We start from the raw sequence: 12,617 nt of genomic DNA on the forward strand, positions 1-12,617 counted from the left end.
ATAAGATTTCTCCATTTTAGTTTCTCTAACAATTTTATACTTAAGTGGTATTTCACATTATGTACTCTGCATATGGCTTCCCAGGTGGTGCTAGTGATAAAGAACCCACCTGCCGATGCAGGAGACATAAGAGATGTAGGTTCGATCCCTGGATTGGGAAGATGCCCTGGAGAGGGGTATGGCAACCCACTCCAGTATCCTTGCCTGGAGAATCCCATAAAATTTCCTTTACTCTGGTCACAACTCAAGGTTTTCATTCTGCTCACCTTTAAACATGCAAATAAGCAATGATTCAATCATTCTTTTCTCTAACTAGTCGTCAACTGAAAAACAAAATGCACAATGTGAGAATTGCAAGGTAAGTTTTATTGGGGTGAAATAAGGACTGCCACCTAGGAGACAGCACCTCAGATAGCTCTAAGAAACTGCTCCAAAAGATAGAGGGAAAGGATAGTATATATATGTGATTTTGGTTAAGAGGGGAGTGCAATTAAGCACATGCAATCAAGCACATATTTTTTGTAGAAAGTTTCTACTGGTCTCTGAAGCTTTTCCTAGTCCTGAGAATCGTTATCTAGAATTGTAGTGCTTTTCTAGATATGAGGAGACACAAGAATCGGGCTCATAAAATCAGTTCCTGAGAATATCTAACTATCTGAAGACTTGTCCTGCCAGTTTTCCCAGAGCACAGAGCGCATCATTTCTGCTCTCTACCCTGAACTACTTCAGGGGGTGTTGGAGATCAACAACAGCACCAGCAGTAGCACATGATTTAGTCCTCACAGAGGTGGAAGGCAAGTGCCTGTGTGTGTCATTGTCGCTCAGTTCTGTCTGACTCTTTCTGACCCCATGGACTGCATCCCACCAGGGTTCTCTGTCCATGGAATTCTCTCCAGGCAAGAGTACTGGAGTGGGTAGCCATTCCCTTCTTCATGGAATTTCCCAACCCAAGGATCAAACCCGGGTCTATTGCACTGAACGCAGATTACTGAGCCACCAGGGAAGCACAAGTGCCCATGATTAGTGCCAATTTGTAGTTGACATAGTGTTCATTTGACCCAACTATGAGACAAACAAGATTCTGAAGGCTAAAAATGTAGAATAAATAGGGCAGATATAATTAAAACTCTAGATATGAACAAACACAAATTTTGTTATGCATAAACTATGTTTTATAACATATATATGAGCACAGTATAAAATGGGTTGTTCTCCAAAAAGAAGAAACATATCTCTAGCTACTGATTTAAGACATCTCTGGGTCTGATTTTCTCTAGCATTATGACTGGAAAATTTTATCTGAACCGTGGCCTCTAAGATGTCATCTCCATTGTGAGTTTCTTCATTATAGGAAGTATTTTCTGTCTCTTTTTTCCCTCTAGTATTTGCGGCTTCCTGCTGTTCGGCACTGTCATAGATGATGTCAGTGAAGAATACAAATTCAACCTCTGACTTTATCCTCCTGGGGCTTCTGGTCAACAGTAAATTCACAGGGATTGTGTTTGCAGTTATTTTGGCTATTTTTGTGGTGGCTGTAACTGCAAATTTGGTCATGATATTCTTGATTCACATGGACTCCCACCTCCACACCCCCATGTACTTTCTGCTCAGCCAACTGTCTATCATGGACACCCTTTTCATTTGTACTACCGTCCCAAAGCTTCTAGTCAACATGGTTTCTAATGAGAAGACCATTTCCTTCGTGGCCTGTGGCATCCAGCTCTTCCTTTACTTAACCATGATGGGAACAGAGTTCTTCCTGTTGGGCCTCATGGCCTATGACCGCTATGTGGCTGTCTGCAACCCTCTTCGGTACCCTGTGTTGATGAACCGCAGAGTGTGTCTCCTTCTGGCTGCTGGTGCCTGGTTCGGTGGATCCCTGGATGGCTTTCTGCTCACCCCTATCACCATGAATGTCCCCTACTGTGGATCCCGCATCATTGATCATTTCTTCTGTGAGATCCCTGCTGTTCTCAAACTGGCCTGTGCTGACATATCCTTGTATGAAACCTTGATGTACATCTGCTGTGTGCTCATGTTGCTCATCCCCATCTCTATTATCTCAGCCTCCTACTCCCTCATTTTGTTAACTGTCCACCGCATGCGCTCTGCTGAAGGCCGGAAAAAGGCCTTTACCACTTGTTCTTCCCACTTGACTGTAGTCAGCATTTTCTATGGGGCTGCCTTCTACACTTATGTGCTGCCCAAGTCATTTCACACTTCTGAGCAAGACAAGGTAGTATCAGCTTTCTATACCATTGTCACACTCATGCTCAATCCCCTTTTTGACCCTATGGACTGTAGCTGCCAGGCTCCTCTGTCCATGGGATTCTCCAGGCAAGTATACTGGAGTGGGTTGCCATGTCCTTCTCTAGGAGATCTGCACAATGCAGGAATCTAACCCCTGTCTCTTATGGTTCCTGCATTGCAGGTGGATTCTTTACTGCTGAGCCAGCAGGAAAGCCCCATATGCACACTTCTGTACATAAAATAGATAATTAATGAGAACCTACTATATATCACAGGGAACCCTACTCAATATTCTATAATAACCTATAAGGGAAAAGAATCTGAAAAAGAATGGATATGTGTATAACTGTTTGCTGTATACTTGAAACTAACACAGCATTGTAAATCAAATATACTCTAATATAAAATAAAATAAAATTTAAAAATAAAATGTATAACTTGAGATTGAAAGTGATAAATTGTAATAACTTAAAATTAATTTAAAAAAACAATTGCATGTGTGCAAAATGTCAGATACTGTTCTTAAACATGGGGTAAACATGAAGGGAAAACTGTTTCCATTTTTCAAAACACATTTAACTACATTATTTGACTTTGATCTTCACAAAGTTCTGCCAAGTTATTTTGAGAAGAAATTAGCCTCATGGGAGATAGAGAAATTTATAACCATATTTTCTGACTTCTGGTCTTGTGATTTTGTGCTAAAACTTGCTATTCTTTGATAGACAATTTCCAAAAGCAGGGAGGCATATGGCACAATACAAACCTGGACGCTTGTTAATCCTGATAATGACCTGGGGAAAACATATCCCTCCGGGACTAACATGCAGATAAAATCTATGTTCAGCTTCTGTTGTGTGCCAGCTAGTCTGGTCTACCAAGGACCTGATGTTCCAAGCTGAGAGGCAGTCAGACTCCCTACCTGGGGTCTTTCTACAGGCGAGGGATATGGGCATAAAATTAACTGAACCACCAGTTCAGATATCATTTCCATTGAAGCATTTTAGAACTGTGGCTCCTGCTAAGAAACATCATTGGTTTTTGCTAGATTTGTCATAGATATCTGTCTTCCTTTGGAGCCAATTAGAGGTAGGTATCACAGGTAGGCATTTACTCAGGTATAGAGATAGAAACTTGCATTTTTTCCATATTGACTGAAAACTTACATGTTAGAACAAGGCTTATGATTGTATATGTGAGCTGGCATTATCAAAAGTTATCCTTTCCCTGAATTTCCATAGTGTTTACCTGCAATGGGCAGTGGTTTTAATCAGCAGCCAATAACCTTAGGCAGATAAAATGCGGAAACAGGTTAGAACATAGTTAAGTCCATGTCTTTGGACTTCATCTACAGTTCAACTAATAGAACTGATGAAGCTGCAACAGAGAGCTGTTTCCTTGCATCCCTGGAAATATTGTGGGAAAATTTCTATGAGACAAAAATGAATATAGAGTTGAAGGAAGTCAGGACTCCCTGTAAATAATGGTCCTTTGTAATCTGAAAGATTATAACAATCTTTATAATTGAGTATATTTAACAACAAGATAGCAACATATGCAGTGCATGTCTTCAATGATCTTAGTCTTAAGACAGAGAACTTTTCTAGTGCTATTTTAATTGAAAAATAAATGTTTTTTATAAATTTATACTTATAATCCAAAAATTATATGATTATGTTTACTATCATGTTTGCTTTAAATACAGGGAAAATTAGGCTAAAAAGATTAAAGGTTATACATACTGGCCACTTTCAAATTCAAAAGTTAATACTATCTTCTCATTCTGGAGCCTGTTCTGTTTCCACAATTGCCAAATTAGGGAGTTCTTTATTTTGAGTGAAGGGAGAGTCTAAACATTTCCATAACATTATCAGGTGCCAGGTACTATTATGAGATCCTTACACAAAACCCTCCCAATAACCCTGAGGGCAGGGGCTGCTCTGATGTACTTTTGGCTAGTTACAGATTTGAGGAGGGGCTTTCACACTGTCATATGTCTAATAAATGGCAGGTCTTGGATTTTCACCCAAGGCAATTAGGTACAGGTTTTACATAATGATCAGGAACAAAAGATAAACTGACAGGGTTTGAAGTGATTATAGAAACCTGGGAAATTGAAACTATCAAACCAGAGTTGTTTATACCAATGCATAAATCTATCACTTATGGGAATTATTTTGTATATATTTCTCCTCTCTTTGATAAAAAGTTATTTTACTTTTCTAATAAGTTACATGTTTGCAAGTTCACATTTTCTGATTATTTTGATGTATGTATGTTAGTGAGTCCCTTCAGATTTAACGTGCAGAGACTCAAGTGTATATTTTAAGGCCAGAAGCACATACTTCAGGTGACATCTTGCAGTATGGAAGCTTAAGAGTCAGAGCAATCAGATGAATTCTGTTTTAGAATGCAGGATCCAATTTAAGCAGGATTCTGGGGTAAATTTGATACATCTTAGTGACCCTATTGATACTGAAAGATTGAGAAATGGAAAATTATAGGTATTTATTGCCAAAGTTGTGAATAGGACGCTTATTCTTTAACTTGAAATTAAATTATTTTTACACACATAATCTATGATGTAGGAAAATGGAAAATGCAGTGAAGACAAACTGATGTTCTTGAGACTCGATCATCAGTGAAACTTTTACTTCATAATTGTGTGTGTGTATATATGTGTGTGTGTGTGTGTGTGTGTGTGTGTACATATATACATTCGCATACTTATATGTGCACATATATATGCACATTAAAATATATGTATATGTTTTTGTATATAGCTCTTTACTACATGTATACTGCTGCTGCTGCTGCTAAGTCGCTTCAGTCGTGTCCGACTCTGCGCGACCCCATAGACGTCAGCCCACCAGGCTCCCCAGTCCCTGGGATTCTCCAGACAAGAACACTGGAGTGGGTTGCCATTTCCTTCTCCAATGTATGAAAGTGAAAACTAGTGATACATATATCCATATCACATATACATTATAGGTTATATGTGTAAGACATTTTTTTATCAAAGAGAGGAAAAATATATACATAATAGCATCTGCTGTTGGACACATACAAAAATGTTATATATATTATGGTAAGATATTTATATTATATATAAAGAACATAGGGGTTTCTAACTGCTGGATTTTTCACTTAAGAATGTAGTGAAACTGTCATACCATAATGATTTTTGGTCTACCTCATATCCTAAAGGATGCTTGGAATCTTGTTACTAATTCCAAAAACTAAATAATTTTGTAAGCATCCAAGAGCAGATGCTTAAGCTGCCTCTGCTTTTTTAGTAATACAAAAAACACCAAGATGAATATTTATATAAAATTGCTCACTTATTTCTTTAAATTTATTTATTTTAATTGGAGGTTAATTACTTTACAATATTGTATTGGTTTTGCCATACATCAACGTGAATCCACCACAGGTATACACGTGTTACCCATCCTGAACCCCCCTCCACCTGCCTCCCTCCCCGTACCATCCCTCTGGGTCGTCTTAATTTCTATATAAAATTTGCTGGGAGTAGAAAGTATATGTTATTTTTAAAGTCCAGATATTGGTTTGCTGCTCTCTCTAACAAAAATAATACCTACTTACATTCTCACCAGCAATATATGATAGTACTCTCTAGATACTCAGTGTTGAAACAATCTAACTCTCAAATAGAGGCTCAATTTGAGTATGATTGGCAGTTCCAACCCCATTTCTATAGCCCGTGTCCTGTGCAGCAGAAGAGAATGCAACCAGTGCTCTCCAACATCAATCTTGTTGAGGAAGCCTCTTTAAGCCTGTACAAACAAGAAGAGTTAGAGCAGATTAATCTTATGCTCCAACTTTCTCACTTTGAGCATGCAGTACACACCTAAGTACAATCAGATTAACAGCTTAACATTTCATCATATCTCATAGCCTCATAGTTAAAGAAATACGGCACAACAGATTCAGTGACTCATCATACATATTCAGGGGAGAAAGTGGTGGGATTTGTTTTTCTAAAATCACCCAGGAAAATACAGAGGGGACAACCTGGCTGGAAAAGAAGCTTGGGAACACATTTAGTTTTCAAATGACATTCTTTAATAATAAGTCTGACCCAGCTCCAGCAGGGAATAATTGTATTGGAAACATCTGGTCTGATGGAACCACTTATCCTAGATTCACAAGTCAGTGAACTTTCAAAGTACCACTCCCTGGAGGGAGGCTTTGGTTTAAGACAATGATGTACTATGTTTCAACAAAAATTGCACATAACCGTAAAATATAGAAGTCTAATCGCAGGGTTCACATTTGACAGAGTCTTTTGAAAAATGCAATTCAAAATGTTATGTCTGCTCCCCATTTGGGAGCACCTGTATGTAGGAAAATATAGTAGAAGAGGATAAATATAATTTTTAAATGCTTGCAAGTTTGTGATTTTAGATTTGTATATCACTGACAGGATAATTCTGAAGACATTTCAGTTTATTTCACAAGGATTTGAAATGGATTCACGTGCATGTGTTTGTGCTCAGTCACTCAGTCGTGTCCACCTCTTTGCAACTCTATAGACTGAAGTCCACCAGGCTTCTCTGTCCATGGGATTCTCCAGGCAAAAATATTGGAGTGGGTTTCCATTTCCTACTCCAAAGTGGGTTCATAACTCTATGCAATATTTTTAAATGGTTTTATTGTTTATTCTTTACTCAACTTCATGTAATAGTCTTGTCCTCGGGGGTTCTTTATCCTTAAGTGAACTCTGCTACTTTCCTCTGATACACATTAACAGAAGATTTAATTCAACTCTGTATTCAAAAGGAAATTTGGGACAATCTTTACTGAGCTGTATTTCTAATGGTGGTTACACTGATGACAGCCTGACAGCAGGACTTTTGGATGGGACATTACTAGGTCTGCTTGGAGATAAGAAGCTGTCATTGACTGTGTGTGCTCAGCAGTGAGATTTGTGATTTGTGAATCTGATGTTTGCAGGATCTTTCTCAGCATCCATTTGGTGAGGACCTTTTTCCCCCTGGGCATCATTAGCAAGCCACAGGTATGTGATGACTAGAGATTGCCCAGGAGTTAGAATTTTGAATATCTGGAAATATTTAACTTCATTATGTTATTTTGTAATTTGTCAACAAGTTTTGACCAGAAATTCAAGTTTTTCTTGATTGTGATTATGGTCTTGCAGTTGGTATTCTTCTGACATTTTTTTTTAGCTGGTTGAAGTTACTGATGATTAAAAGGATACTATGCATTTAGGGCCAATTGAGTGTAGCTGTGGAGTATATGGAAAACAAAGCCTTATATCTGAGCCAGGACCTATCTCCACTACTTATTCTTTATGCCTCACTTTCTCCAACAATAAGATGGTAATAATTACAGTAATTTGCCCCACAGAGGCGCTGTGAAGAGGAACTACGTCAAACACGAAAGCATGCAAAAAGATGCCTGGCATAGATGGATGCTGGGTATTTTATTATTAGCAATATGACTCCCTCGTGTTATACTTATGTTTAAAATCTGGTAAAATTATTTATGATAATATCTTGTGGCTACTAATCAAATAGAGCAAATTCAGTGCCTTAAAATAACACAAATTGACTGTCTTGCCATTCTGAAGACTGCAACTTCAGAACTGGTCATCCTGGGCTACAATTAAGATATCAGGAGGGCTATACTTCTTTCTGAAAGTTTTTGAGGAGATTCCATTTTCAGATTCTAGAGGTCACCCAAATCCTTGCCTCATAGTTCCCTTCATTTTCAAAACCAGCATTTGTATTACTTGAACCTTTGTTCATAATGTCACATCTCATCTTCTTATCCCTGCCTCCTCTTTCCTGTCTTCCTCCTATAAGGGCCCTGGAATATAGATTGGGCACAATGGGACATTCCAGAGTAATCTCATCTCATCATCTGGAACTGAATCACAATTGCAAAGTCTCTTTTGCCAAGTAGGGAAGATATTTATAGGCTGGGGATTAGGATGGAGGGTTCTTTGAGTTGGGGTGGGAACATTATTCTGCCTTTCAAGATAGGCTTTGTTTAACACTAAATTAATCTATGGGGCTTCCCAGGTGGCACTAGTGGTAAAGAACTCACTTGCCAATGCAGGAGACAAAGGAGACACGGGTTCGATCCCTGGGTTGGGATGATCCCCAGAGGAGGGCATGGCAACACGCTCTGGTGTTCTTACCTGGAGAATCTCAAGGACAGAGGAGCCTGGTGGGCTAGAGTTCATAAGGTCAAAAAGAGTCAGACACAACTAAAGTGACTTAGCATGCATGCACACAAGTTAATCTATTACAGACTTACTATTTTAATAAGATACCAAATTAACACTAGCATTTACTGCACAATTTTTCTGATACTAGATGGAAACTTGTTGCTAAGAATAATGCATAATGATTTTCTATGCTTTTAGTTGTGGAACATAAGGTGAGTTCAAACTATATTAACTTCTACAAAACAATTACTGTATGAATAATAACATCTGAAGTTAAATTTGTCTTTTACTCAATAATTGATACATAATGAATGAATAGCTGTCACCAAAAAATCAGATTCAAAAGAAAGATAAAGAGGTGAGTTTCATTTTCTAAAAGAATGATGTTTTTAACTCACAGTGATTGTTTCAAATTTGTTTACATAAAACTTCATTAAGATGTAATATTTGTATTGATCTTGGATTGTAATGTAGTTCTGTTTCTTATTACTAAGTTTTTTTTTTAATTAGAAAGTGTGAGTGAATCCTAATTTATGATGCTATTTTAGACTTAAGATAAACAGAAAGACCTGGACTATAATTTTATTTTGGCATATTCTATAGAACATACTGAAGTGAATTTTAAAGAAATTTTACTAGAAATGAATCATATTAAAAGACCAAAATTGCATTTTAAGGAGTGCATATGCTAAATAATCATTGATTTAAATATTCAGCCAAGTTACCAGATCTTAGACATTATTTTATATTTTGAAAGTGCACAGTAAGCAAAATAAGCAAATATCCATGCCCATATTCATCTTACTGTCTAGTGGGCAGGACAGAAACCCAAAATAAAATGATTATGTATAACAGATTGTGTTAAGGACAATGAAAAATAGAAAGTCATCAAGTCCTACAGAATAGATCCTTTTGAGAAGTGGATTTTGAGGAAAAACCTGAGGAGATGACCACATACAGTTATGAGAGTGAGAAACAAGCCAGGGTTAGGGCAGAAGCAAAGGACTTGGGCTGGGAAACTCCCACAAAGTGAGGACAAAGGATCAGCAAGGAGGTCATAGGAGCTGTAGCACCAGAGCAAAGGCAATTGGAGGCAGAAAAAAAATGACTTCAGAGGATGAAATTGTCACAACACAATGGGCCTTAAAGTGGCATGTGAAGCTACTCAGCAGAGTTTTGAGGTTAAAGTCACCTGTCTGATGTAGATTTCCCAAAATTACGGTGCTCTACTGAGATCAGAATAAAAACAGACAGGAAAGAACAAGTAGATGATGGCAAAGCTACTGAAGAAACTTAGAAAACAGCTTTAACATTTTACTCATAATGCCCAAGCAAGTTTTTCTAACATTTTGTGATATTATGGTATATAATAAGAAATATATTTGGTCTTTGTCTGAATTCCTTGGCAGAGATCCTAAAGTCCTCAGAATTTCCTAAATAAAATGAGGCTTCCTCAGGTATCTTATTCATAAGGAATCCCTTCTAGCAACACCTGAATTTATGTTAATGACATTACTTATGGAAAGCCCTACAGGTGGGAGCTGGCTACCAGGAAACTAACCATACTTTCAGTGGTTTGGAACTTCTAAATTCCTACCTCTTAGATCTCCAAGGGGAAAAAAAGCGTAGAGATTTTATTAATCACCAGTGACTAATGGAGGCAGGCTTCTGCAGTGGCTCAGCGGTAAAGATTTCACCTGCAATGCAGGAGACACAGGTCCAATCCCTGGGTCGGAATGAGCCCCTGGAGAAGGGCATGGCAACACACTCCAGTATACTTGCATAGAGAATCCCATAGATAGAGTAGCCTGGCAGGCTTCAGTCCCTCGTGGCACAAAGAGACACTACTGAAGCAACTTAGCATGCAAGCACAAATGATGGAATCTTCCTACATATTCCCCTGTCTATCTTCCACTTCTGTTGTTCCTGAGTTATACACTACTCAGTTAAGTAAAATGTTTTCCTGAGTTCTATGAAACACTCTAGAAAATTTAATTGCACTCTTGGAGAGAGTCATAGGGAACTCCAATATATAGCCAGGAGATTAGTAGCACAGGTGATGACATGTACTAGCAATTGGTTTTTGAAGTGGGGTCAGTCTTAGAGGACTGAAACTATGGGATATTGGGCTCTCTCTAGGCAGACAGTGTGAGAACTGAATTAAGTTGTAATATGCCAATCTAGTGTCTGGAAATTTGCTGGTTGCTTCACAAGTGGGGAAAACCCCACACATCTGGTTATCTGAAGTGTCAGAAAGTGTTGCTGAGAGTAGACACAGGACATGTCTTCTCCTTTATATCCTTCACTTCATCAGCTATTCATTCTGCCCGTCTTTGGCAATCCAAATAACCAATTTTATTTAATTAAGCCTACTATTGGCTGAACAAGATTCTGAAGGCCACCAGTGCAGAATAAATAGGGTAGATAGTGATATTTAAAATTCCAATCTAGATATAGCAAAAGCCAGCTTTATTATGCAATTTGCATTACCTATGTATTGCAGCACAATATAAAAAGGGTTGTGCTCCAGAAAGAAAAAAATAGATCTATAGTTCCTAATTTATAATGTCTCTTGGTCTGCTTGTTTTTCTCTAGCTTTATGACTTGGAAAATCTTATCTAAACCAGTAGCCTCTGAGATATTATCTCCATTGTGAGTTTCTACCTTCTAGGAAGTGTTTTCTGTCTCTTGTTTTCCATCACATTTGTGGCTGCCTTTTCCCTGGAGCTTTCAACAGAAATGTCAATGAAGAATAGAACTGCTTCCTCTGACTTTATCCTCCTGGGGCTTCTAGTAAACAGTAAAGCTACAGGGATTGTCTTTGCAGTTATTTTGGCTATTTTTGTGGTGGCTGTAACTTCAAATTTGGTCATGATATTCTTGATTCACATGGACTCCCACCTCCACACCCCCATGTACTTTCTGCTCAGCCAACTGTCTATCATGGACACCCTTTTCATTTGTACTACCGTCCCAAAGCTCCTGGTGGACATGGTTTCCATACAGAAGACCATTTCCTTTGTGGCCTGTGGCATCCAGATCTTCCTCTACTTAACCATGATTGGATCAGAGTTCTTCCTGTTGGGCCTCATGGCCTATGACCGCTATGTGGCTGTCTGCAACCCTCTTCGGTACCCTGTGTTGATGAACCGCAGAGTGTGTCTCCTTCTGGCTGCTGGTGCCTGGTTCGGTGGATCCCTGGATGGCTTTCTGCTCACCCCTATCACCATGAATGTCCCCTACTGTGGATCCCGCATCATCGATCATTTCTTCTGTGAGATCCCTGCTGTTCTCAAACTGGCCTGTGCTGACACATCCTTGTATGAAACCTTGATGTACATCTGCTGTGTGCTCATGTTGCTCATCCCCATCTCTATTATCTCAGCCTCCTACTCCCTCATTTTGCTGACTGTCCACCGCATGCGCTCTGTTGAAGGCCGGAAAAAGGCCTTTACCACTTGTTCTTCCCACTTGACTGTAGTCAGCATTTTCTATGGGGCTGCCTTCTACACTTATGTGCTGCCCAAGTCATTTCACACTTCTGAGCAAGACAAGGTAGTATCAGCTTTCTATACAATTGTCACACCCATGCTCAATCCTCTTATCTACAGCCTCAGAAACAAGGATGTCATGGGAGCATTTAAAAGGATATTTGCACAATGCTTATCCACATAGAAGGTACTCACAAGTGATGCTTAGAGATTCAATAATCTCGGAATAGGTTTTCCCAATAATACCCTCAGTGTGTTTTGTTTCACAAGAGACTATCTGTGGCTATTAAATATTTTTTTTAGAGGTGACAATTTAAGAGGATTTACCTAGCCTGGTTTCTTCCTCTTAGGTGAAAGGAACCCAAAATATTTCATTAGTTATTCAGAGTCTATTTGGCTAACTGTCAAAATTATGTATTATTCAGTTCAGTTCAGTCGCTCAGTCATGTCTGACTCTTTGCAACCCCATGAGCCACAGCACATCTGGCCTCCCTGTCCATCACCAACTCCCAGAGTCCACCCAAACCCATGTCTATTGAGTTGGTGATGCCATCCAACCATCTCATCCTCTGTTGCCCCCTTGTTCTCCTGTCCTCGATCTTTCCCAGCATCAGGGTCTTTTCCAATGAGTCAGCTCTTCACATCAAGTGGCCAAAGTA

The 12,617-nt window shown here is 38.9% G+C and overlaps 2 protein-coding genes across 2 annotated transcripts; both read left to right on the plus strand.

The window, feature by feature from the left end:
• The first annotated feature begins 1,420 nt into the window (after window positions 1-1,420).
• Window positions 1,421-11,089, plus strand: LOC138086264 (olfactory receptor 2T11-like). Its single transcript, XM_068981060.1, has 3 exons — window positions 1,421-2,300; window positions 8,666-8,679; window positions 11,063-11,089. Exons 1-3 carry the CDS (start codon window positions 1,421-1,423, stop codon window positions 11,087-11,089), a joined length of 921 nt encoding a protein of 306 aa, XP_068837161.1.
• Window positions 11,090-11,206: 117 nt separating this feature from the next.
• On the plus strand, window positions 11,207-12,142 carry LOC138085801 (olfactory receptor 2T11). The gene has a single exon (XM_068980347.1). It carries the CDS (start codon window positions 11,207-11,209, stop codon window positions 12,140-12,142), a length of 936 nt encoding a protein of 311 aa, XP_068836448.1.
• The last annotated feature ends 475 nt before the right edge of the window (window positions 12,143-12,617 follow it).

Source organism: Capricornis sumatraensis, chromosome 9, assembly GCF_032405125.1.
Source record: "Capricornis sumatraensis isolate serow.1 chromosome 9, serow.2, whole genome shotgun sequence".
NCBI classification, from domain to species: domain Eukaryota; kingdom Metazoa; phylum Chordata; class Mammalia; order Artiodactyla; family Bovidae; genus Capricornis; species Capricornis sumatraensis.